Source organism: Erythrolamprus reginae, chromosome 1 (genome assembly GCF_031021105.1).
Source record: "Erythrolamprus reginae isolate rEryReg1 chromosome 1, rEryReg1.hap1, whole genome shotgun sequence".
Lineage (NCBI taxonomy): Eukaryota > Metazoa > Chordata > Lepidosauria > Squamata > Dipsadidae > Erythrolamprus > Erythrolamprus reginae.
The window spans coordinates 347,016,882-347,039,933 of record NC_091950.1 but is presented as its reverse complement, the minus strand read 5'-3'; the positions used below and the strand labels follow the sequence as shown (position 1 = coordinate 347,039,933).

At 46.4% G+C, this 23,052-nt stretch overlaps 1 protein-coding gene across 2 annotated transcripts in view; it reads right to left on the bottom strand.

Annotated features, from left to right (window-relative positions):
• Nucleotides 1–798: 798 nt before the first annotated feature.
• POLR1C (RNA polymerase I and III subunit C) overlaps nucleotides 799–23,052 on the bottom strand; it is a 24,502-nt gene continuing 2,248 nt past the window's right edge. Inside the window, exons 3-9 of one of the 2 annotated variants that reach the window (XM_070734207.1) lie at nucleotides 21,907–22,014; nucleotides 13,595–13,727; nucleotides 13,363–13,479; nucleotides 11,994–12,143; nucleotides 6,414–6,563; nucleotides 4,744–4,860; nucleotides 799–1,507 (exon numbers count right to left, since the gene is read on the bottom strand). In XM_070734207.1, the coding sequence (XP_070590308.1) occupies nucleotides 1,389–1,507; nucleotides 4,744–4,860; nucleotides 6,414–6,563; nucleotides 11,994–12,143; nucleotides 13,363–13,479; nucleotides 13,595–13,727; nucleotides 21,907–22,014 (894 nt within the window). In that variant the 3' untranslated portion in view covers nucleotides 799–1,388. The remainder of the gene's footprint in view (nucleotides 1,508–4,743; nucleotides 4,861–6,413; nucleotides 6,564–11,993; nucleotides 12,144–13,362; nucleotides 13,480–13,594; nucleotides 13,728–21,906; nucleotides 22,015–23,052) is intronic. The other variant, XM_070734208.1, reaches the window with a different exon arrangement.

Here is a 23,052-nt window from a genome sequence, read left to right as displayed (position 1 = left end):
AAACTACACATACAGTAAATAGGCATAGGGTGCAATGCTTGCTTCAAGCTTTTGTATGAATAAATGCTTTGTCTTACTTTATTGAATATGCTCCAATCAGTGATGGGTTGCTCCTGGTTCAGACCAGTTCTTAGAACTGGTAGCCCTGGTGGAGGGAGGATCTGCCCACCTGCCCAGGACGAGCATGTGTGCAAACTGGTGGCAAAATATTTTATAACCCACCACTGACTCAAACACATTATTTTAAGTTTGAGGTAAAATATTAGACATTCCTATCATAGTTGGGCAACTCCAGTTTTTTGAGGCTAATAGGATTGTTCAGTGAATTATAAATGACGTTTTTGATGACAAAGTAGCACAAGGAGCTAGAGCAATTTGTGTCCTGTGCCTTCTACTCTTAATGATATGTCAAGGATGTCTGTCAAAGTCCTCTTCAAACATCATGGATGAACATCAATGATATTATATGCCACCAAAGGTTGTATACTTAGCTCACACACTTCAGACTTATACACAACAGTATTCCTATTAAGAGAAAATTTCTTGCAGCTTAATTTTTTTACTTCAATTATTATATCAATAGATATTTTTGCTCCTATTTCAATTAGAAATTCTCTATCAATGAATAATGGATTAAACTGGAAAGATATTCGGGTTTGCCTGAAAGTAGCTAAAACTTTGAAAACAATTGGAATCCCATACTTAGGGTGGGAGGTATGTCTTTCCCTACTTTGAAGAGAGGCATGTGTCCCAGTAACTGAAAAATATTTTGAAAAAAATAAATGTACTGAGAGAAAGTTAGGAAAAATATTTTAGTCCAGCTTATAATATCGATATTATACATAAATGTATTAAATAATGAGAGTTAACAGGATTTAAATTCTTGAAAGAATTAAATATTTTCATGGATGAAGCAGAAAACTGTACAGCTCAGGCACACATCAACTGACTTGATTATTTTGCTGGCTGTAGGAACTGGCTATCAAGTAGATAGGTGCTAAATCATGAAATTCTGTCATAGTATATAGTACAAGATCAGCAAAAAGGTACTATGTAATAGATGATCCACTTAACAGATAAGATTTCTACTCCACTGTTGTAATGGAAAACTAACAAGGAAATCGTACCGTGCATTCTGTGATTGCAAAGCCTTATCAAAGAATGGAATCCACCATTGCCAGACCACAAATAGTACACAGCACAGTTTGTTAACCTGAATTTCAATTGTCTCCATGTTGCGTAAATAACAATAGCAATGGTTCAGCAACCATTGTTCTTTGACATCTCCGAAGGGTCTTATGGACTGATGCAATCTTGTTCCTCTTCAAATCAGATGAAGGGATTTTGATAGCGGTATTTCTCCACAAGAGTCTTTTGCGTTCCCAAATTTATTTCTTCTGGATGGATTTTAGCTCCTCTAAGAAGCGTTGGCATTTCCCCATTAGTACTTTGATTGCTTCACTCACCAGCACATCTGGAGGCAAGATCCCTGTGGATTCTACAGAGACTGAAGGGGGGAAAAGGGATTTCAGTTTGAACTATCAAAGCATAAACAATATACCGTACTAAACTGTTAAGTAGCAGTAGGGCTCGTTACTAGGCACCAAAATATAGTTGCACTTAAAAGTCTGAAACTTTGAATTTGCAATATTTTTACGCATTACCTAAAATATCTCCATACGTTCTCCATACGTTTCCTAAAACTAGATAAGGCGAACCTAATTAAACAAATGATCAAAAACTCAAATAGTCTATTTGAGCCATATTTTCACTTTCCTCTTCAAACTCAATAAGGAGGAACAATTCTTTTTTTTTGTAAAGTCGGTGTTCTACAGGGGCAGCACCATCCCTGAGGAGAGCATTTTCCTGTAGATTAATACTTCTCAATCGGAACAAATGTATAACCCATAAATTCCAAGCCAGCAAACCATAGATACTTTGGTGATGGGACCCCTAGAAAATGTTTATTTCCCATATCTTATAGAGCAACTTCAGTTTGGAGCAAGCGCCTTTGGGGATAATCAAGTGAAGTATATAAATCAGATTATTTTTAATAAACTGACAACTGGTTGATTCAGTACATCACAATCCACTGATACATGAATACAAGTACAGTGGTACCTCTACCTAAGAACGCCTCTACTTAAGAACTTTTCTAGATAAAAACTGGGTGTTGAAGATTTTTTTGCCTCTTCTCAAGAACCATTTTCTACTTAAGAACTGAGCCTGGAAAAATTTCCCAAGAAATTTGAGAGTGGCACGAAGGCCCGGCCAGTTTCCTGCCTTTCCCCCTTTAATCCCAGCCATCTCAGGCTTTTCTGGGCTGCCAGAGGAGCCTTTCACTTAAGGAGGCTTTGGCACTTAAGGAGGCTTTGGCACTTAAGGAGGCTTTGGCAGTCCAGAGCAAACAAAGAATTTTCCTTTCTCTGAGCACTTGGAGAGGGAATAAACCCCTGCCAGCGCCCAGAGAAAAGAAACACTCCCTTCGCTCTGGGCAGCCCACAGCAAACGGAGAGTTTTCCTTTCTCTGGGTGCTTGGAGAGGGAATAAACCACTTTGCTGTGGTGACTCCCTCGCGCTGCCTCCCATACACCCGGCGCGAGGTTACCTCCCGGAGCGTCTGGGCATGCATGGAAAGGCAAAAGGGGGGCACTTCACTCCGGCCAGATCAACTTAGCTTCAGCCAAACCAAGGAGTCACCACAATGAAGGAAAAGCGCCAGCTACAAAGCGAGCAAATGAGAGAGGGGAGCCCTTCAGCATGGGAAGGAAGAGGAAGCAGGTAGCAGCTGCAGCCGCCTTTCGGTCAAAGGATCGGGAGGTTCCCCCCTCTCGCCCGCCGGGGTTTCTTTCTCTAGTGCAGTGTATGGGAGGCAGCCTCATGCCAGGTGTATGGGAGGCATGTGCTCCTCTTCCCCACCTCAGTCCCTCTTTTTTTTTAGCCTTAAAAGTTTTGGATTTTTTTCATTCACCTCACCTTCAGCAGCGACTGTCCTCCTCTTCGTCGTCCTCCTCCCACCCAAATTCCAAGCTTTTCTTTCTTTCCAAATGGGTTTGCACATTGTTTTTACATTGTTTCCTATTGGAAAAATTGCTTCTACTCACAAACTTTTCTACTTAAGAATGAATTAAGTCACAGAACGAATTAAGTTCTTAAGTAGAGGTACCACTGTATATGACTTTCAAGAGAGCTATTTTTTTGTGCTTTTCAAGTATGTCATGTTCTCTACAAGTATTAAGACCTCACTTGCATAAATGTTTTCAGATTTCTAAGCACTAAATGAAGGACTGGCTCAAAATATAATACAGTGATCCCTCGAGTTTCGCGATCTCGATCTTCGCGAAACGCTATATCGCAATTTTTAAAAAAATATTAATTAAAAAAAAAACCACTTCCGGGTTTGGCTTCGGGAGTCAGCTGGGAAGCGGCGCAGCTGTTTTAAAAGGTCGCAGCCGGCCTGGGGGGCTTCCCAGCACCCCCCCCGAACCCCCAACCCGGGTTTGGGGGGTGCTGGGAAGCCCCCCAGGCCGGCTGCGACCTTTTAAAACAGCTGCGCCGCTTCCCAGCTGAGTCCTGAAGCCAAACACCAAAGGCGAACTTCCGCGTTTGGCTTCAGGACTCAGCTGGGAAGCGGCGCGGCCTGGGGGGCTTCCCAGCACCCCCCCGAACCTCCAACCTGGGTCTTCCCGGCCGCCCACGCAAAGGGGAAACCCCGGCTCCTCGCTGATGCCCGCTGCTCGCCCGCCAGCAAGAGGGGGAAGACCCAGGGAAGGTTCCTTCGGCCGCCCAGCAGCTGATCTGCTCGGTAGCGCAGCAGCAGCGAGGAGCCGAATCGGGGTTTCCCCTTTGCGTGGGCGGCGGGGAACGCAAACTCCACCATCTACGCATGCGCGGCCATAAAAAAAAGGGTGCGCATGCGCAGATGGTGTTTTTACTTCCGCAACCCTACATCGCGAAAAATCGATTATCGCGAGGGGTCTTGGAACGGAACCCTCGCAATAATAGAGGGATCACTGTAATGTTAAAATGGCTACTGAAATTATTTGGTTCTATACTACTTTTGATGCAAAAACTAAAACTATAAAATAAAATACCGAACTCCAGAATAATTTCTAAAGCAAGGAAATGACTACTGAAATTATTTGGTTCTATACTACTTTTGATGCAAAAACTAAAACTATAAAATAAAATACCGAACTCCAGAATAATTTCTAAAGCAAGGAAATTACACAAGGTGTTTTGTCATTTGACATTTCCAAGCTAGTGGTTAGCTACTACACAACATTATTAGACAACCCATAAGTACAGGCATCCTCCAACACAGTCCTATTATAAACTCTCATAAAAAGGCTGGCTTTCAATGGTACATTTTTTAAAAAAAAATAATCTAAAGATTTATAAGGCTGAGCCACACCTACAACTTTTCCATTTCCATTATTCCAGCCTCCAAAACAGTCCTAAATCATACCCATTAAATTTGATGTGGAGAGTTTGGTTTTGTTTTGTTTTTTAAAGGAAATGTAATCCCTTTGATTTTTAGTGGCCTATGGCTCCAATACTTTACCCTTAAAAAAAACCAATATGGTGAAACATTCACCCCATTCTTATGTCAAAAACCTTCTGCTAGTTATTGCCCCCAGCTACTAGTAAGGAAAAGGAATATCGTTCCTGATCCAAGGAAAATTGTGTATCCGTCACACAATCCATAAAGATCGGTAACAAAACAATATGTAAATTACTCACAGATGTAGTGATCTCGTACCCGAGCCAAACGTACAAGGTTTTTCAAGTCATCATGACGAAATATTTCTCTACTGAACGTATCCAATCGAGCATTAGCTACTCTTGCTACTTTCTTTCCTAGGGGGTGGAAAAAGAACCAATACCTAAATTCAAAAAGATATTAGAGATCTTATATATTAAAATATATTTGTATTTATTCCTGTTGTTAGCCTCTCAGAGTCTTGTTTGGAGTGAGTGGCATATAAATATAATAAATAAATAAAATAAATAATAAATTAACATATCTTCAATAAATCTTTTCTACATATTACAGGATTAATTCCGGAGAGGGGTGGCATACAAATCTAATTAATTAATTAATTAAATAATAATAATAATAATAATAATAATAATAATAAATCTGTGCTTTAACACAACTACAAAACAGTAACCTCTCACCTACTTAAGGTTGCTGATTAATAGTTTGGAAATATGAACCAAAAAATCCCTCAAGATCCTGCAGTTTTGATTCTATGCAGACTTTTCCAGATATCCCTTAATGAACTTAATTGAGCTTTTTATCTTAACAGTCGGAATCAGTCTTCACTTTTCAGAACCCAACATCAGGCATTCACTTGATTTCTCGATAGTCAAGGAAAACGGCTTTAGTTTGCATAAGGGAAAGGTAAAAGTTACCCTTGCACATATGTGCTAGTCATTCCCAACTCTACGGGGCGGTGCTCATTTCCGTTTCAAAACCAAAGAACCAGTGAGGCCAAAGACATCTCCATGATCATGTGGCCAGCATGACTAAACGCCAAAGGTGCACAGAACGCTGTTACCTTTCCACCAAAGCTGGTCCCTATTTTTCTACTTTCATTTTTTACATGCTTTCAAACTAGGTTGGCAGCAGCTGGGACAAGTAACAGGAGCTCACTCCATTACACAGCCCTTGGGCAGTGATGGCGAATCTTTTTTTCCTTGGGTGCTGAAAAAATGTGCACCTTATCATGCCTACACGAGTGCCCACACCCATAATTCAATGCCTGGGGAGGGCGAAAACAGCTTCCCCAGCCCCCCAAAGGCCCTCTCGTGGCCAGAAGCAGCCTGTTTCCCAACTACTGATGGGCCCAAGAGCTCGTGTTTCTCCCTCCACAGGCTACAAACAGTCAGGGTAGGGTAAAAAGGCCCTCCCCCATCCCCCCCAGAGGCTCTCTAGAAGCCAAAAACACCATCCCAGAGACACTGCATGAGCAGCTGGCCGGCACACACATGCACGTTGGAGCTGAGCTAGGACAATGGCTCGCGTGCCAGCCAATATGGCTCTGCGTGGCACTCGTGCCATAGGTTCGCCATCACTGCCCTAGAGATTCGAACTGCCAAACTGCCAGCCTTTTGATTGACAAGCTTAGTGACTTAGCCACTGAGCCACTGCGTCCCTCTTAGTCTCTGTATAGCAAATAGAAAAAAAAGTGAAGGCGTCCAACCAAAAGTCAACTTTTTGTAATACAGACCCCAAAGGGTTGATTGGAAGATCAAAAATTAGACCCTCAGGAAGGCAAGCACTCACTTCATCGAAGAGAAAATATAAAGTTCTGTCATTTTGTGTGTGTGTCTGGGGAGTGGGGTGAATTGGTCAATAAAACACGCATTGTGATTTTGTACCATTTAAGGACGAAGAAAGAAATTACCTCTGATTTCCTCAATCTCAATAACTCCAGAAGAAAAACACTTTTTCAGCCGGTCAGCTGCTTCTCCTTCAACAGGCTTCAATAAAGTGATTTCTGGCAACAAACGGTAACTGGCTGTGGCAACTGGAGAAAATTTGGCATGGTCTTTGCCTAAAGAAAAAGAGTGACTTTTAAAAAAGCAAATGAATGCAATCAGACATCAGTGGGATGAAGTGGAGGCCAAGAGAGAAAGATGGCAGCAAACAGGATTTGTTCTGCACATCTGTCCGACCCTCTAGATCAGTGTTTTTCAACCGGTGTGCCGCGGCACACTAGTGTGCCGTGAGACATGGTCAGGTGTGCCGCGAGGCGGCTCCTGCAAGTGGGAGCTCCAGGGCTGAGGCTTCAGCCCTGGAGCTCCCACTTGCAGAAGCCGCCCCCCCCGGCTATTGCCCGCTGCTGCCGCTATTTGCACCCTCCCGCAGGAGGCCGGCAAAGGTTGCTTTGAAAGTCGGCCCCCTCGCGCCCATGGCTTCTCATTGCTAATAGCGGCGGGCAATAGCCGGGGGAGGGGCGGCTTTTGCAAGTGGGAGCTCCAGGGCTGAGGCTTCCACTTGTGGCTGTCCCCGCCCGCCCGATCCGTCCTTCTCTCCGGCTCCTCCCACAGCGGTGGCTGCAGCGGCGCTGATGATCCGTCCGCTAGCCGCTCCGAGCGCTGTGGGAACGCCCACCCCTCTCACAGTCCCGTCCCGGGCTGTCAGTAAAGGGGCTGCTTCCCATCCCCCTGCCAGCTTGCTCAGAACATTCAAACTAAGGAAAACCTTCGCCGGCCTCCATAGAGAAGAAAGGAAGAGAGAGAACGAGAGAGAGAGAGCAACAGAGAGAGAAAGAGAAAGAAAGAACAAGAGAGAGAAAGCACAAGAGAGAGAGAAAGAAAATAAGAGAACAAGAGAGAGAGAGAGAACGAGAGAGAGAAAGAAAATAAGAGAGAACAAGAGAGCAACAGAGAGAGAGAGAGAACAAGAGAGAGAAAGCATGAGAGAGAGAGAGAAAGAAAATAAGAGAACGAGAGAGAGCAACAGAGAAAGAACAAGAGAGAAAGCATGAGAGAGAAAGAACAAGAGAGAGAGAAAGAAAATAAGAGAGAACGAGAGAGAGAAGGAAAGCAAGAGAGAAAAAGAGATAGCAAAAGAGAAAGCAAGAGTGACAGATAGGGAGAGGAAAGGAGAGAGAAATGAGATCAAAAAGGGGAGAAAAAAAGGAGAAATGAGAAAATGATTGAGGCAGAGAATGAGAGGAGAGAGAAACAAAAGAGAGAGAGGGGGTGATTCTTGAAGCATATGGTAAAAAGCACCCAAATAATAAGAAAAAAAACCCAGCCCACACCTGTTTTTGAAAAGAATAAAAGAGAAAAAAAAACCCCAGCCCTCAACTGGTTTTGGAAATGGTACGAGTGTGTATACACACTCACACACATAAGGGGGGGAGAGAGACAGGGATGGAAAAAGAGGAGAAGTGAGAGGGAGAAGGAATGAGGGAAAAAGGGAGGAAGAGAGAGAAATGAGAAACATGAGAGAGAAAAGGGGGAAAGACAGAAGAAGTACCCAGAAATGAGACAGTGGTATAAATTTGAGGAGGGATGATTGATGATTGACTGTATTTATAAGGGGATGTTACATGGGATTGTATATATGAGGGGGTTATTTATTTACCGTATATACTCGAGTATAAGCCGACCCGAGTATAAGCCGAGGCACCATTTTTTGGCACAAAAACAGGGAAAACTTATTGACCCGAGTATAAGCCGAGGTTAGAAAATGCAGTGGTTACTGGTAACTTATAAAAATGGAAACCAATAAAATTACATTAAATGAGACATCAGTAGATTAAATTTTTTAGAATATTTATTTTAAAGAGGGTAAACAATATTTATTTCAAAGTGGGTAAATAAAAGCAATCTGATATTTACAATAAATTAAATAAAAGTAAATAAATTAAAAAGTAAAAAAAGTAGTTCAATCAGCAACCATGCTAAAACCTATGAGTCAAAATCCCTCAAAACAGGATTTTAGAGACTTAATTTTTCTCTCTATAATTCAATGATAAAGTAGAGAATCTGGAATCAACTCCCCCTGGAGAGTAGGACTGCTCCCACCCTCCTTGCCTTTCGCAAACTCCTGAAAACACACCTATGTCGCCAGGCATGGGGAAACTGACATACCCTTAGCTGCTATGATTTCTGTATGGTTTGTCCGGATTGTATGATTGTTTTTATAAGGGGTTTTTTAAATTGTTTTTTTAATTTTGGATTTGTAGATGTATTGCTTGTTGTGAGCCACTCTGAGTCCTTGGAGAGCGGCGGCATACAAATGTAATAAATTGTTGTTGTTGTTGTTATTATTATATTATTATTACTATTATTATTGGAGGTCTTCCAACCCCCTGCTTGGGCAGGAGACCCTACACTACTTCCAACCAATAACCAACAAAGAATCCCTACCCCGGTGAATGGACAGGCCTTGAGGTAGATATACGACTCCTGGCACTTTTGAAACCCTTTTGCAGAATAACCCTTTACTCCTAGTAGTAATGCTTACTCAGGGCCTCTTTTTCACTCCACGGACCGTTTCCGCGCACATTAGACTGCCATCCCCATTTGCCCCCCCCCCCCCCCGGCCGGTCACAGACCTTTATATTCTGTTTCCTGTATTTTGCTTTTCCTAGGAATTTAATGAAAATGAATAATATTCGGGCCAGGGAAATGAGGAAAGGGGTCAGAAGAAACCCTGGCTGGGACCCTCCTTTTTGTCTTCTGAGCCACCGCAAAGGGTTTTTTGAACATTGATTTTTCGGGGGGGGGGGGGGGTCCTATTCAAGCAGGGATTCATCTAATAAAAATCAGGAGTCACTAACAGGGTATTTCCACACACAAAAAAAGAACAAAAATCCCGCACGCCAATCAACCCGTCCAAATTTCGGGCGAGGGTTGATCCCGGTCAGCATGTGCTTCGTGATGCAATTTCAAAGACACATCCATTTTTTCTCCCCCCTCACTTGATTTTAACAACAGTTTCACCTGAAAAACCTAAGAAAACAATCACGCAATACCGACAACAAAGCCCCATTTTCATCCACAACCCAACACAATGCAAAAAACAAAACAAAAAACCAACCCACAACACACCAGTAAACTATTCAAACTAACATGTTCCTATATAATTTTGTTATCTAACTGGACCAAAACGTTTGTTACTCAAAATCAAGTTTAAAAAAAAAGATTTTAAAAAAAGAAACTGGGTTGCGAAGGATGGTTTCCCTTCTCTCCCCCCCCCCCTCAGGTTGGGCCTCCCTAACCTCTTTATCCGTCGCTTTGTCCACTACTCCCAAAAGCGCGTAGAGGTCCAACTCCAGCAGTTCTTTATCGACCGCCATTTCCCTCACGACTCGCTTCTTCAGACGGTTGCCCACCGGGTTAATTCTCGTCGAGCTCTTTTTTTTCCCTCCCTTGCCCGCCACGCACTCCTTCGCCCCTCCCACCCCAACAGCGATTGGACTTCTGGGAAACGTGGATTTTTCTACAGAGGAACGTCTCTTCTCCGGACTGGAAGGTGGAAGTCGAGTGGACTACAATTCCCAGCGTGCCAGACCGGCCATCTCGTCATCGCGCTGCCGTTAAAAACTTTCCCGAGCCGTGATTGGACAAATCGCCCGAAACCTCAGAAAGCTGCTGCGTCAGGGATAGTGGGGGGGGGAAAGAGTCTCTAGGAAATGTAGTCACAGAACAGTACTGTATTGTATTGCATTGCATTGCACCCGCTAAGATTGCAGGGTCGTAGAAAAGGCTGTAAGTATTCAACTGGTCGTCGCTAGCAGTAAAAGGAGCAGTAGGCAAGACTTTAAGGGGGGGGCGGAGCAGAAAAGGCCTGCTGGGTTAGACTATGAGATTATCAGGCTAGACGCGGCTGTGGGAAGGGTAGGGCAAAGTTGCCAGCCAACTGCTCCGACGGCGTGTGAGAGAGGAACAGACGATGCGAAGCTGGTGAGGTCGGGGGGGGGGGGAGACTCATGAAGCAGGAATCCCCCCCCCCGACTTCCCATTGTCTTTTCCCCTCTCGCACGCCGTCAGAGCAGTTGGCTGGCAACTTTGCTAGAGCCGGGGAGAGGAGGCAACTGCCCCACTCTTGCCACAGCCGCTTCGGTTGGAGCGCCCTTTGCCGCCGCTCTTTGCCCTTTCCCACACTCGCCCAAGCCAGCAATGTCTGCCCGGCTCCCGCGGTGCACCCTCTTGTGGTGACCCGGCGCCCTCTTGTGGTGACCCGAGTATAAGCTGAGGTCGGGTTTTTCAGCCCATTTTTGGGGCTGAAAAACTCGGCTTATACTCGAGTATATACGGTATGTCTGTCTGTCTGTCTTTATTTATTTATTAGATTTGTGTCATTTTGGTTGGTGGTGTGCCCCAGGATTTTGTAAATGTAAAAAATGTGCCGTGGCTCAAAAAAGGTTGAAAATCACTGCTCTAGATCAGGGTGTCAAACTTACATCGTCACGGTGACGTCACGTGACATATCTGGACTTTTCCTCCCTTCGCTAAACCAGTCGTGGGCGTGGCCAGCATGTGATGCTTCTGGCCCGGGGGCCAGGAGTTTGACAGCCCTGCTCTAGATAATAAAAATCAGTTGCACTCTTCTACGTGGACCATTAAACTTTCATAACATTTTTCAGTAATGCTGGTTATACCAAAGAAGTCTCGGAGCATAGGCAGAGAACTCACCTGGCAGGGATTTTCAAAATATGGTCTGCAGATTGCCAGCATTCCACGGGCTCCATAACAGTCTCCCCACTAATTCATTACCAATTGGCTTATCAATACCCTATTCACCCCAGGCCCTGCCACAAACCTACTACTACTACCAACCTTTACAACTTGCTGCTTCAGAAAAATGAATTGTTGACTGAAAACAGATTCACTGAAGGACACAAGCGGTAATACAAATAGCAACAGGGATGCTACTGTATATTATTGACTTTATCTAACCCAAAACTCAAAACACATTCTTTGCAATTCAAAGACAAGAATTTTAAACATGACTGTGGACCAGTTATGCTATCCATAAACCAGTGTTTCTCAACCTTTCGAATGCTGTGTCCCCTTAATACAGGTGACCCCCAACCATAAGTCTAGCGCCAGTTCTCCCAACAGAGCTTTAAACTGATTGGCAGGAAGGTCAGGACACTCCCACTGTAAACGCCTGATTGGTCGGATTGTAAAAATATGCTCCAAGGCACCAGAATAGAATCTGTAGTTCCTAGCACCATGGGAAATTTGACCCCTGTGAAAAGGTCATTCGACCCCCAAAGGGGTCCTAACCCCCAGGTTGAGAACCACTGCACATAAACAAAAGAACACCTACTTATTAAACAGGCCAGAATAATCCAAGTGGTGAATCAATTACGCCTTACCCTCTCTGAAAGGGACCCCATCACTGAGATCTAGCATGTATTAAGAAAATATCAGCCACATGTGCAAAATTAGTATTCCCACCCCTACCACCCCCAAAAAATGAAATTGCCAAATTTATATCAGAACTTTAGCTGACTCACCAATGCCTTTTACACAGTGCATAAGTACATCGATCTCTTGGCCGGGACGCAACTGAGCGATGAGGATATCGTCGTGGACAGGTCTGAAATTTGCATTCATGTTGTCAGCCTGAGATCCTAGTGGTACCCACTCCATGTGTTTGCTGTAAACTATAAGAAGACTATTTTTTTAAAAAGTTGTGCTTACAACTACACAGACAAACTATGGCATTATTCAATTATTTGCAGGGCCTTGTGTGCTGCTTCAATTCCACAGAACATCTTCTTAATCAAAAGGGAAGCTAACAATTATATTAGAAACATAGAAACATAGAAGACTGACGGCAGAAAAAGACCTCATGGTCCATCTAGTCTGCCCTTATACTATTTCCTGTATTTTATCTTACAATGGATATATGTTTATCCCAGGCATGTTTAAATTCAGTTACTGTGGATTTACCAACCACGTCTGCTGGAAGTTTGTTCCAAGGATCTACTACTCTTTCAGTAAAATAATATTTTCTCATGTTGCCTTTGATCATTCCCCCAACTAACTTCAGATTGTGTCCCCTTGTTCTTGTGTTCACTTTCGTATTAAAAACACTTCCCTCCTGAACCTTATTTAACCCTTTAACATATTTAAATGTTTCGATCATGTCCCCCCTTTTCCTTCTGTCCTCCAGACTATACAGATTGAGTTCATTAAGTCTTTCCTGATACGTTTGATGCTTAAGACCTTCCACCATTCTTGTAGCCCGTCTTTGGACCCGTTCAATTTTGTCAATATCTTTTTGTAGGTGAGGTCTCCAGAATTGAACACAGTACTCCAAATGTGGTCTCACCAGCGCTCTATATAAGGGGATCACAATCTCCCTCTTCCTGCTTGTTATACCTCTAGCTATGCAGCCAAGCATCCTACTTGCTTTTCCTACCGCCCAACCATACTGCTCACCCATTTTGAGACTGTCAGAAATCACTACCCCTAAATCCTTCTCTTCTGAAGTTTTTGCTAACTGCCAATGCAATACTCAGATTGAGGATTCCTTTTCCCCAAGTGCATTATTTTACATTTGGAAACATTAAACTGCAGTTTCCATTGCTTTGACCATTTATCTAGTAAAGCTAAATCATTTACCATATTACAGACCCCTCCAGGAATATCAACCCTATTGCACACTTTCAAACTAGAAAGAGGGGAAGGCAAAACCACACACCCATACACACAAATACACACACACAATTTTGCAAGCCTCGAGTTCTTTGTTTTAATTTAAAAAAGGAGAAAGATTTGGTAGACTGGGGAGGCTTGAATATGAGATTATGTCAAAAGAATATTTGCATTAGAAACACACAACAGAAATCACTGATGACTCGAAAGCAAGAATTTTACCTTTATGGTTGATATAAAGCTCATTAGGCTCAGATGATTCTCTAGCTGCCTGAATATTCTTGCTGCATTTTATTTTCAACCGAAACTGCAGTGTGTTAATTTCATCACATTCATCTTCTGGAAAAAAGCAAGGAAGAACAAAGTAAAGCAAGGTGCACACTGACATTGTTTTCAGTTCTACTCAGGAATAGCCGGGCTCAGCCCCTGACAAACACCTCCAACGTTATCATACCTTCATTCTTGTACTCAAAGAGACGAGGATCTGCACAAATGGGAATCAGTCCCAAGCGGTGAGCTAGGATTTCATCCTGTACTATGGAGGTGTTGTTGTATACAAGGACTTTCTCCACAGCCATGGTTGGCACCTAGGCAACAAATAATCAAAGCACTGGTCCTCAGTATCTTATGAATTTTGAATTCTGGTGGTCTAACATACTGATCTAAACATCAAGTCTTAAGATGGAATTTTTTAAAAAAGGTTTTGTAGATTCTCCAATGTTACTTATTCACTACTCTGTAGTTACACCTTTGTTTCTGAAAACTTTTTTCAAGCTCCAATAGGAGGAACAGGCAATTCTCCAATGCACTTGCAAGGAGAGTCCAGGATGGGTAATTCTTCAGTCTGATTGGTCGGGACTGAGTTTAATTTAAATAATAGGCAGGCACCGCCCCCCTTAGCCCTCCAGTCTAAAAACTCAGCCGCAGTATAGGGACTCTGAGTTTGTTTCTCTTCAATAAATTTATATTTATTGCTTATTTATATGTACTAATTTAATTTTTTCTCTTTCTCTTTCTCTTCTTTCTTGCAGGTGCAGTTGGGGGGGAAGTTTTGTTTCCTCAGGCAGCCCTGGATTCAAACCTCCAGTGGGTTTTATCCAGGGGTCTGCAGCTCCTCCTTTTCCAACCCCACAAGCTGGGTTGGCTGACTGTTTCTTGGAGTGAGCACCCAGGGAGACTACCTCCGAGGTAGACCCTGGAGGAGAGGAAGGGGTTGACGCCTCGGGAGGGCCCGTCCCGCCCGTGGCGAATAGACCCGAGGACCAGGAGAGAGGTCCTCAGTGAAGAGGGGAGCGCGTCCCGCCCCCCGCCCCCCCTTACCATCGGCAGAAACAGAAGCGCTGAAAGGCTCGGAATGCCTTTTTATATGGCAAGGACTGGCGGCGAGGAAAAACCTCGGCGGAGGCCGTTTATCACGGCGCTTGGAGGAAGGGCGGGGAGCCAGGGGAGGCTTCCCGCCCGTTCCCTTGGCAACAGCCGGCGGCCATTTTGAGGAGCCCGAAATCGAGCGGGCAGGCCAGTCGCCGTTTTGAGGGCATCATCGGTTGCTAGGGCAACGGCCCGGCGGCCATGTTTTTTTGAAGCCGACGCACAGCAGCGTCTCCCTCAACAAGGCTGTTTTCGCGCCAAGTGTCCCCTCTGCCGGGAGACATGCAGGCGCAGAGCACCAACGAGCAGTTACTGCCTTGGATGCCATTATTGCTAGCGGTTACGAGCAAACGATCCGGTTGTGGACTCGATCTTTAACAACCTTTGATTGCTGTTTCGTTGCTAGCGTGTGCAGCAGCAGACAATCCTTGCTGACTCAACCTTCTGTGAGTTAATCTTATCGTTATGGCTGATCAATCCATTCAGGCTGGGGAGGAAGCCAGTGCCACCATACCCCCCACCCCCAAGGAAAGGCCCCAGAAACAAAAATCTTCGCAAGGGGCTGCGCTCAGGGAGGCTGAGAAGAGGATTAAAGCGCTGGAGAAACAGTTAGAATCCTCTCAGAGGTCTGGAGGCCCGCTTGCGCCCGTTCAGCCTCCCATTTCCATCCCTCCGCCAGCCTCCCCCTTATTTGCACCAGGGGTAGTGTTGTGGTTCCGTCTGAGGCCCCTCCGGGAACGGCTGACCTTCTGTCGGTTTCCAGCTCAGAGGGAGAGGCTGAGGAACAGGAGGTGCAGACAGACGAGGAGGAATCCCAGGCTGAAGAAGAGGGAGGACAGCCAGAGTCCCACCAGGGGGAGCTCTCCTCAGCAAGCAGCCTGGATTCCTTAGAGGAAAGTGCACAAGCCATAATTGATCTGCGACAACGAAGAGCTAATCAGAGACGGAGTCAATTGGCTAAATACTTTCAGCATTAAAGTGGCAGCAGCTGGGTTTGGGTGTGGTGCTCTTGGGAAAGGCTAAAAGGCAGACCCACCCTTCCTGGCTTGTGGAGTTTTATCTTTGAGAGTCGTGGGACCTGACTGTGAACTTTGGTGTCTTGGAATCCTGGTTTGTGCCTTTGACTATTGAAACCTTGGGGGGGGGGGGGTGCCAGCAAGAAGCTTGCTGTATTGTCTGGACATCAGGACCCTGCTGTACTGTATTATATCCTGTCTGTTGGGAAGAACAGGTTTTCCTCTGTGCTTATTTTTTCCAGTTATAAAATACTTTTGGCTTTTACCAGAGTGTCTGGCTGTTTTTTCCAGTTGGTGTTGAGGTCTGGGGGAACCCAGACAGAACAGGTAGTAGGCTCGGCCTCAGTGAGGGATTGGTCACCGGAAAGGCACTTCCAACCCTCAACTTCTTCCAGACCGGATGTCTTTACATTTGGAAGACAAGCAGCGTGGCCTACCACAGCCACTGCTCCACAGCCTATTCTCCCACAAGGTGGTCAGACTACAGCAGCCACATTCACCCCTACGGCAGCCGGATTGCGCACGGCGCAGGATGCCTGGCAAACCATGCCCCAGGCCCTGCAGGACCTAATTGTCAGCGCCTACACACAGGGTCAGGCTAGTGTGGCTCAGCAGCAGCAGGTACCGGCCGGCCCTGCTCCTTCGAGATTCAGGGACCCCTGGATGGCTCCAGCTTCTCAATCCATTCTGGAGTCAGGGGAGGAGGATGATTTTTCCAGAGAGGACTTCAGCGAAGCCGAGGATGAGTTATCCGGCGATGAACAGCCACCTGAGCAACCCGCGTTACCCGGCCTGTTCAAGGCCTCACTCTTCCGGGTTCTCCTGAACAAAGCCAGGATGACCATTGACCAGGCTGGTGAGGGAGGTCAGGGGGCTGCTTCTGCTCTGGATCAGCCTACGGGCGGTCTCTTTGTATTTCCAAAGCAAGAGACCATTAATGTTCCATCATCCCATCTATTCCTAGAGACTGTACAACGACCATGGGAGAACCCAGCGACGGGTCAGGGCCCGTCTAACCTGGACAGACGCTTCTACACCTTCGACCAGCACATGGAGGACCTCCTGGAGCTGCCGATAGTAGACAAACCGGTGACCAGCCTAGTCTCAAATGCCCTAGTTCCTTCAGAATCTCAGGAGGGATTAAAGGCGGAGGACAAAAGGGCGGACAATGTTGTTCACAGGGCTCACCAGATGTCAGCTTGGGCCGTAAGAGCCGCCTCGGCGGCATCCTTCTTTAATCGGGCTACGCTCCTCTGGATAAAAGACATTCAGTCCAGAGTCGATCCGCAGGATGCGAGACTACGCCAAGACCTAAACAAACTGTTGGCGGCCACCGAATTTTCGGCGGACGCAACAGTCAATGCCGCCAAGTTTTCATCAAGAGCGATGGCCGCGTCGGTCGCCTCCCGCAGACTCATCTGGTTAAGGAATTGGCAGGCCGACGTGAAATCAAAATGGGCCCTTGCTTCTTCACCGTTTAAGGGCAAGAAGCTCTTCGGAGAGATCTTGGACGATGTGCTGGTGGAGGATAGGGATAAGAAAAAGGTTATGCCCAACTCCAGTAAGAAGCAGGGACGGCGTTTTACACCCTACCAATGGCAGCAGTCCTTTCGGAATGATTCCGCCTCGACCAGCAACCAGGGGTCGAGGTCCTACTTCCAAGGATCCTTTGGTCAGGGTTCCTTTCGTACGGACAGGAACCCACAATTTGATCGCTCCAGGTCCTTCCAAGGCCGCCACCCCTTTAGAGGTTCCGGCAGGGGGTTCAGAAAGGCCAAGTGACTTTCCTCGGGATACCCCTTTAGGCGGCAGACTAATTCATTTCTCCGACATCTGGGCCAACACCTCATCAGATCCATGGGCGACTTCCACAGTTTCACAAGGTCTACAGATCGAGTTTCTTTGCCCTCCACCTCGTCGCTACCTGCCTTGTCGTGCTGCCTTGGAAATGTCCAAGAAGAGGCTCCTGTATCAGGAGGTATCTCACCTGCTGGAGATAGGTGCCATCGAGGAGGTCCCTCTACCTCAGCGGGGTATGGGGTTCTACTCAGCAATCTTCTTGGTACCAAAATCGTCAGGAGGGGCACGCCTCATTCTGAACCTACGAAGGCTGAACCTCTATATAAAGTACAGGAGGTTCAGAATGCATTCTCTGCGTTCCATTCTGGCAGCCATCAGGCAGGGGGACTACATGACGTCCATAGACCTACAGGAGGCCTACCTACATGTCCCCATCCTTCCGTCTCACCGACAATATCTGCGCTTCAGCCTGGATGGGGCCCATTTTCAATACAGGGCTATGCCTTTCGAGCTTTCATCGGCCCCAAGATCCTTCACGAAGCTGCTGGACGTTCTCACGGCAGGCCTCAGGCAGCGGTCGGTGCGCCTGATGGCCTATCTGGACGACATCGTGATTCTGTCCAGATCAAGAGACCTTGCGCTTCAGGACTTGCATCTCACGATTCAGACTCTTCAGGACCATGGCTTTTCGATCAACTTCGAAAAAAGCCACTTGACTCCCACAACACGGCTGGCCCACCTGGGAACCAGTATAGACTCCAGGAGGGGCCTTGTCTTCCTGTCCCAAGAGAGGCAGTCCACCATCAGAGGGCTCGTCCGGGGCTTGGCGCCTCAGCAATACCCCAGACTCTCGTCCCTGTCCAAGCTTCTAGGTACACTGGTGTCCTGTATCGACATCATCCCATGGGCCAGGTACCACCTACGTCCTCTCCAGTGGTTCCTCTTGCCATTCCAGAGAAGGAAGATCAGCCATTCCCACCTTCAGGTGCACCTCGACCCGACAGTTCGACGGTCCTTACGGTGGTGGATATCCCCAGCTCTAACAAAGGGGTCACTCTTTCTAGACAAGCATCCTCTGACGATGACAACAGACGCCAGCCTGACGGGATGGGGAGCCCATCTTTCCTCGAATTTAGCCCAGGGCCTTTGGGACCCATCAGACCTGAGGGAGGTCAACATCAACTTTTTGGAGTTGAAGGCAGTTTCCCTGGCTCTCCTCAGTTTCGCAGACCTGGTAACGGGTCAACATGTCCTGGTTCGGACCGACAACGTCTCCACCCGGTCTCACATCAACAGACAGGGGGGGACTCGGTCTCGACGACTAATGAAGGAGTCAGAGTCCTTGTTCAGGTGGGCAGAGGCAAATCTGGCTTCCCTGTCAGCGGAGCACATCTCAGGGGTAGAGAATGTGTGCGCGGACTGGCTGAGCCGGGAGACATTGGATCCAGGGGAGTGGCAACTGGATCCCGCAATTTTTCAGGACATCATTCGAAAGTTTGGGAGGCCAATCTTGGACCTGTTTGCTACCCGAAGCAACTCCCAGCTCCCACGTTTCTTCTCCCGTTTCCTGACCCCGGGGGCGGAAGGGGCGGACGCTCTTCGGATGCAGTGGCCGCCAGGACTTCTGTATGCATTTCCCCCGATCTCCATCATTCCCAGGGTCATGCGGAAGATTCTGGAGCAACGAGCGGAGGTACTGTTGCTGGCTCCATACTGGCCGCGCCGCCTTTGGTTTGCGGACTTGATGCAACTGTCAGTGTCACCCCCCTGGAGGATTCCGGATCAAAGGATTTCCCTCTCCCAAGGCTCGATTTCCCATCCAGAGCCTCAGTGGTGGCAGCTGACCGTATGGAGATTGAGCGGCAACATCTAAGACGACAACTCTTGCCAGAGGCAGTTATTGATACAATCCAAGCTGCTCGCAGACCTTCGACAAGAAGAATCTACCAGGCTACCTGGGCTTCTTTCTCCAGGTTCTGTGAGGAGCGGGAGGTAGATCCACAAAAGGCCTCCCCTCTCCTGGTTTTAAGTTTTCTTCAGGCGGGCCTTGAAAAAGGTCTCGCTCCAAACACCTTACGCCGTCATGTGGCCGCTTTATCCACCATCATAGGAAGAGACAGTTCCCGCCCACTCACCAGACACCCCTGGATCAGGGACTTCCTGAAGGGGGCCGCCAACATCAGGCCACCACCGATCCATCGGTTCCCTTCTTGGGATTTATCCTTGGTGCTACACGCCTTAACGGGACCTCCATTTGAACCTCTTCGCCACATACCTCTCAGATTGCTAACCCTCAAGACGGCCCTTTTGGTCGCAATCACATCTGCCAGGAGGGTTTCTGGGATTGCAGCGTTTTCAATCAGGGAAGATCTCTGTACTTTTCACATGGACAGAGTAGTCTTACGACTTGACCCAGCTTTTCTACCAAAGATCAACTCTACTTTCCACAGGGCACAGGAGGTAGTACTACCAGACTTCTGTACCCATGGGACTCACCCTTCGGAGCTTAGGTGGCATAAGCTCGATGTGAGGCGAGCTCTGAAAATTTACATTCGCAGGACTCAAGGATTTAGAGTTTCGGAGGCTTTATTCGTGTCCTTTGCAACCAGAACGTTGGGCACTAAAGTCTCTCCTAGGACGATAAGCCGCTGGCTGTGTGACTGCATCAGAGAGGCTTACCAAACTAAGGGATCCCCTGTACCTCAGGGACTCACGGGACATTCCACACGCAGTACGGCTACTTCAGCAGCCTGGAGGACCCAGGCTTCACTAGAGGACATTTGTAGGGCGGCCACTTGGGCGGCGCCGTCCTCATTTATCAGACACTATCGAATTGACTCTTTCGCTTCCGCGGAAGCAGCGTTTGGGAGGAGGGTGTTACAGCGGGTGTGTTCCTTCTCAGAGCCCCCGGTCCGACCTTCTCCCTCTCTTGGTTAATATCTTGGGTATATCCCATCCTGGACTCTCCTTGCAAGTGCATTGGAGAAGGACCGTTGAAACTTACCTGAACGGTCTTCTCGATGCACTGCAAGGAGAGTCCAGACCCACCCAATTTTGGGACCAGGGACTCTTTCTGACAAGGGTGGGCCTTTGAGAGTTGTTTCTAGTTACCTTGAATGTTGAATAAATTTTTTGTTAGCTATACTGCTCCTTCGTTTCCTTTAGACTGGAGGGCTAAGGGGGGCGGTGCCTGCCTATTATTTAAATTAAACTCAGTCCCGACCAATCAGACTGAAGAATTACCCATCCTGGACTCTCCTTGCAGTGCATCGAGAAGACCGTTCAGGTAAGTTTCAACGGTCCTTTTAACAATAAATGAGATCCCAGAGGTACTCACTCCATGTGCTTAAACCTACTGTGCCCAACATGTAATATAACACTGCCAGTTTGGCCTAATGATTAAGGTATCAGGTTAGAAACCAGAAGACTGTGAGTTCTAGTCCTGCATTAGGCATGAAAGCCAGCTGGATGACTGTGAAGCAATCACTCTCTCTCAGTCCAACTCACCTCACATGGTTGTTATTATGGAGAAAATAGGAGAGAGGTGTATGCTCCACCACCTGAGTTATTCATAAAAAATAATAAAGGTGGGAGACAGAGAGAGCTGGAAGGATAGATAGAGAGCATTGAGCTTGCCATTTTTGGACAACTGCTTTCTAAAATTCAATGACCTTATCTATAGCAATAGCATTTACACTTATATACCGCTTCATAGTGTTTTTACAGCCCTCTCTAAGCAGTTTACAGAATCAGCATATCGCCCCCAACAATCTGGGTCCTCATTTTACCCACCTCGGAAGGATGGAAGGCTGAGTCAACTTTGAGTCAGTGGTGAGATTTGAACTGCTTAACTACAGCTAGCAGTTAGCTGAAGTAGCCTGCAGCGCTGCACTCTAACCACTGCGCCACCCCGGCTCTAATATACTTGCATTTTTTCTACAGCACAAAAACATTTTAAACTTCTACAATAAAACTGCCTCATTTAAAAAACTGTTCTGAAGACTTTGTATTACAATTTGTCTTTCACAAGTGTCTTTGACAATCCTTCTCAATACAAATGTTATAATATTTTTAAGGATAGGCCTATGCATTAAAATACTAATATGCAGATGGCACCGGGCCAGATTATCTCTGGGACCGCCTTCTGCCGCACGAATCCCAGCGACCAGTTAGGTCCCACAGAGTGGGCCTTCTCTGGGTCCCGTCAACTAAACAATGTCGTTTGGCGGGACCCAGGGGAAGAGCCTTCTCTGTGGCGGCCCCGGCCCTTTGGAACCAACTCCCCCCAGAGATTAGAATAGCCCCCATCCTTCTTGCCTTTCGTAAGCTTCTTAAAACCCACCTCTGTCGTCAGGCATGGGGGAACTGAGATATTCTTTCCCCCTAGGCTTTTACAATTTATGTATGGTATGTTTGTATGTATGATTGGTTTTAAAATAAGGGTTTTTAGCTGTTTTAGTATTGGATTGTCGCATGTTGTTTTTACCACTGTTGTTAGCCGCCCCGAGTCTACGGAGAGGGGCGGCATACAAATCCAATAAACATGAACATTACTTTATTTCTGTAGAAAACATATCAATACCTCAGCAAGCAAGATCCGTCGGAAAGCATTAGCAATGGCTGCATCAACCCCCACCATGTCAAATTCCAAAGTACTTTCATCCATATGGATCATATCTACTCTGAAATTCTGTGGAGACAAAGTTTGAAAACAGGCGTCTATAAGCATCTCCCTTTGGTTAAAAAAAAGGTTTTGCTGACAAATAGCAAGAGACAACAATTATTAGGTCTACAGGGTGGTTCTGGCCCGGTTCTGGTTGAACCAGATCTCCTGGTAGCATGGATATCGGGGTTCCCCAGCGGAGTGCTGCGACATTGGCCACGCCCCTACCTTGTATATGTCATTAGCAATGATGAATATTCCAGTATTTTACAATATTCTATAAATATTCATTTATTCAATTCACATACAGTGGTACCTCGGTTCTTGACCACAATTCGTTCCAGAAGTGTGGTCGAGAACCGATTTGGTCGAGTACCGAATTAATTTATCCCATAGGAAATAATGGAAATGGATTTAATTGGTTCCCAGCCCAACGTCACATGATGAAGGGAAGCTGCTGGAGCAGCGGCAACTGCTGAGATGGCTCCGGCGGCTTCCCTTCATCACGTGACGTTCCCGGCGCTGTTGCTACTCAAAGGGAAGCCGCCGCCGTTGCCGCCGCCGGGAAAGAGAAAGTTGGTGCAGCTGCCTACAGGTAACAATACAAAGCACTGAGGAAAGGAGCCCCCCGAAGCTGCCAGGATTGCAGCCGCCCCCACCCTTCCTGCAGCTTGGAGCGCTTATAGAGCTCCTCAGCCCCCCGAAGCTGCCGGGATTGCAGCCACCCTTGGCGGTAACATTTCGGATAATGAACAAAATTTTCTGTGGCTGTTCAGTATCCGAATTTTTGCCGAAAATTTTGTTCAGTATCCGAAATGTACGACAACCAAGGCATTCGAGAACCGAGATACCACTGTACTTCCTTTAAAAAAAATTGTTTTATTGGTTTTTATAATAATAACAAATACACACTACACAAAAAAAGTGCACAGTGATATGTGCTCCTACCACCTAGCATTATTCATTCTATCCCTCCACCAAATGAAGGTGTACTGATTTATAATATTTTAAACCGGGAACATTAGCATGTTTACAAAATATAGAGTGATTCTAATTTATTCTTTA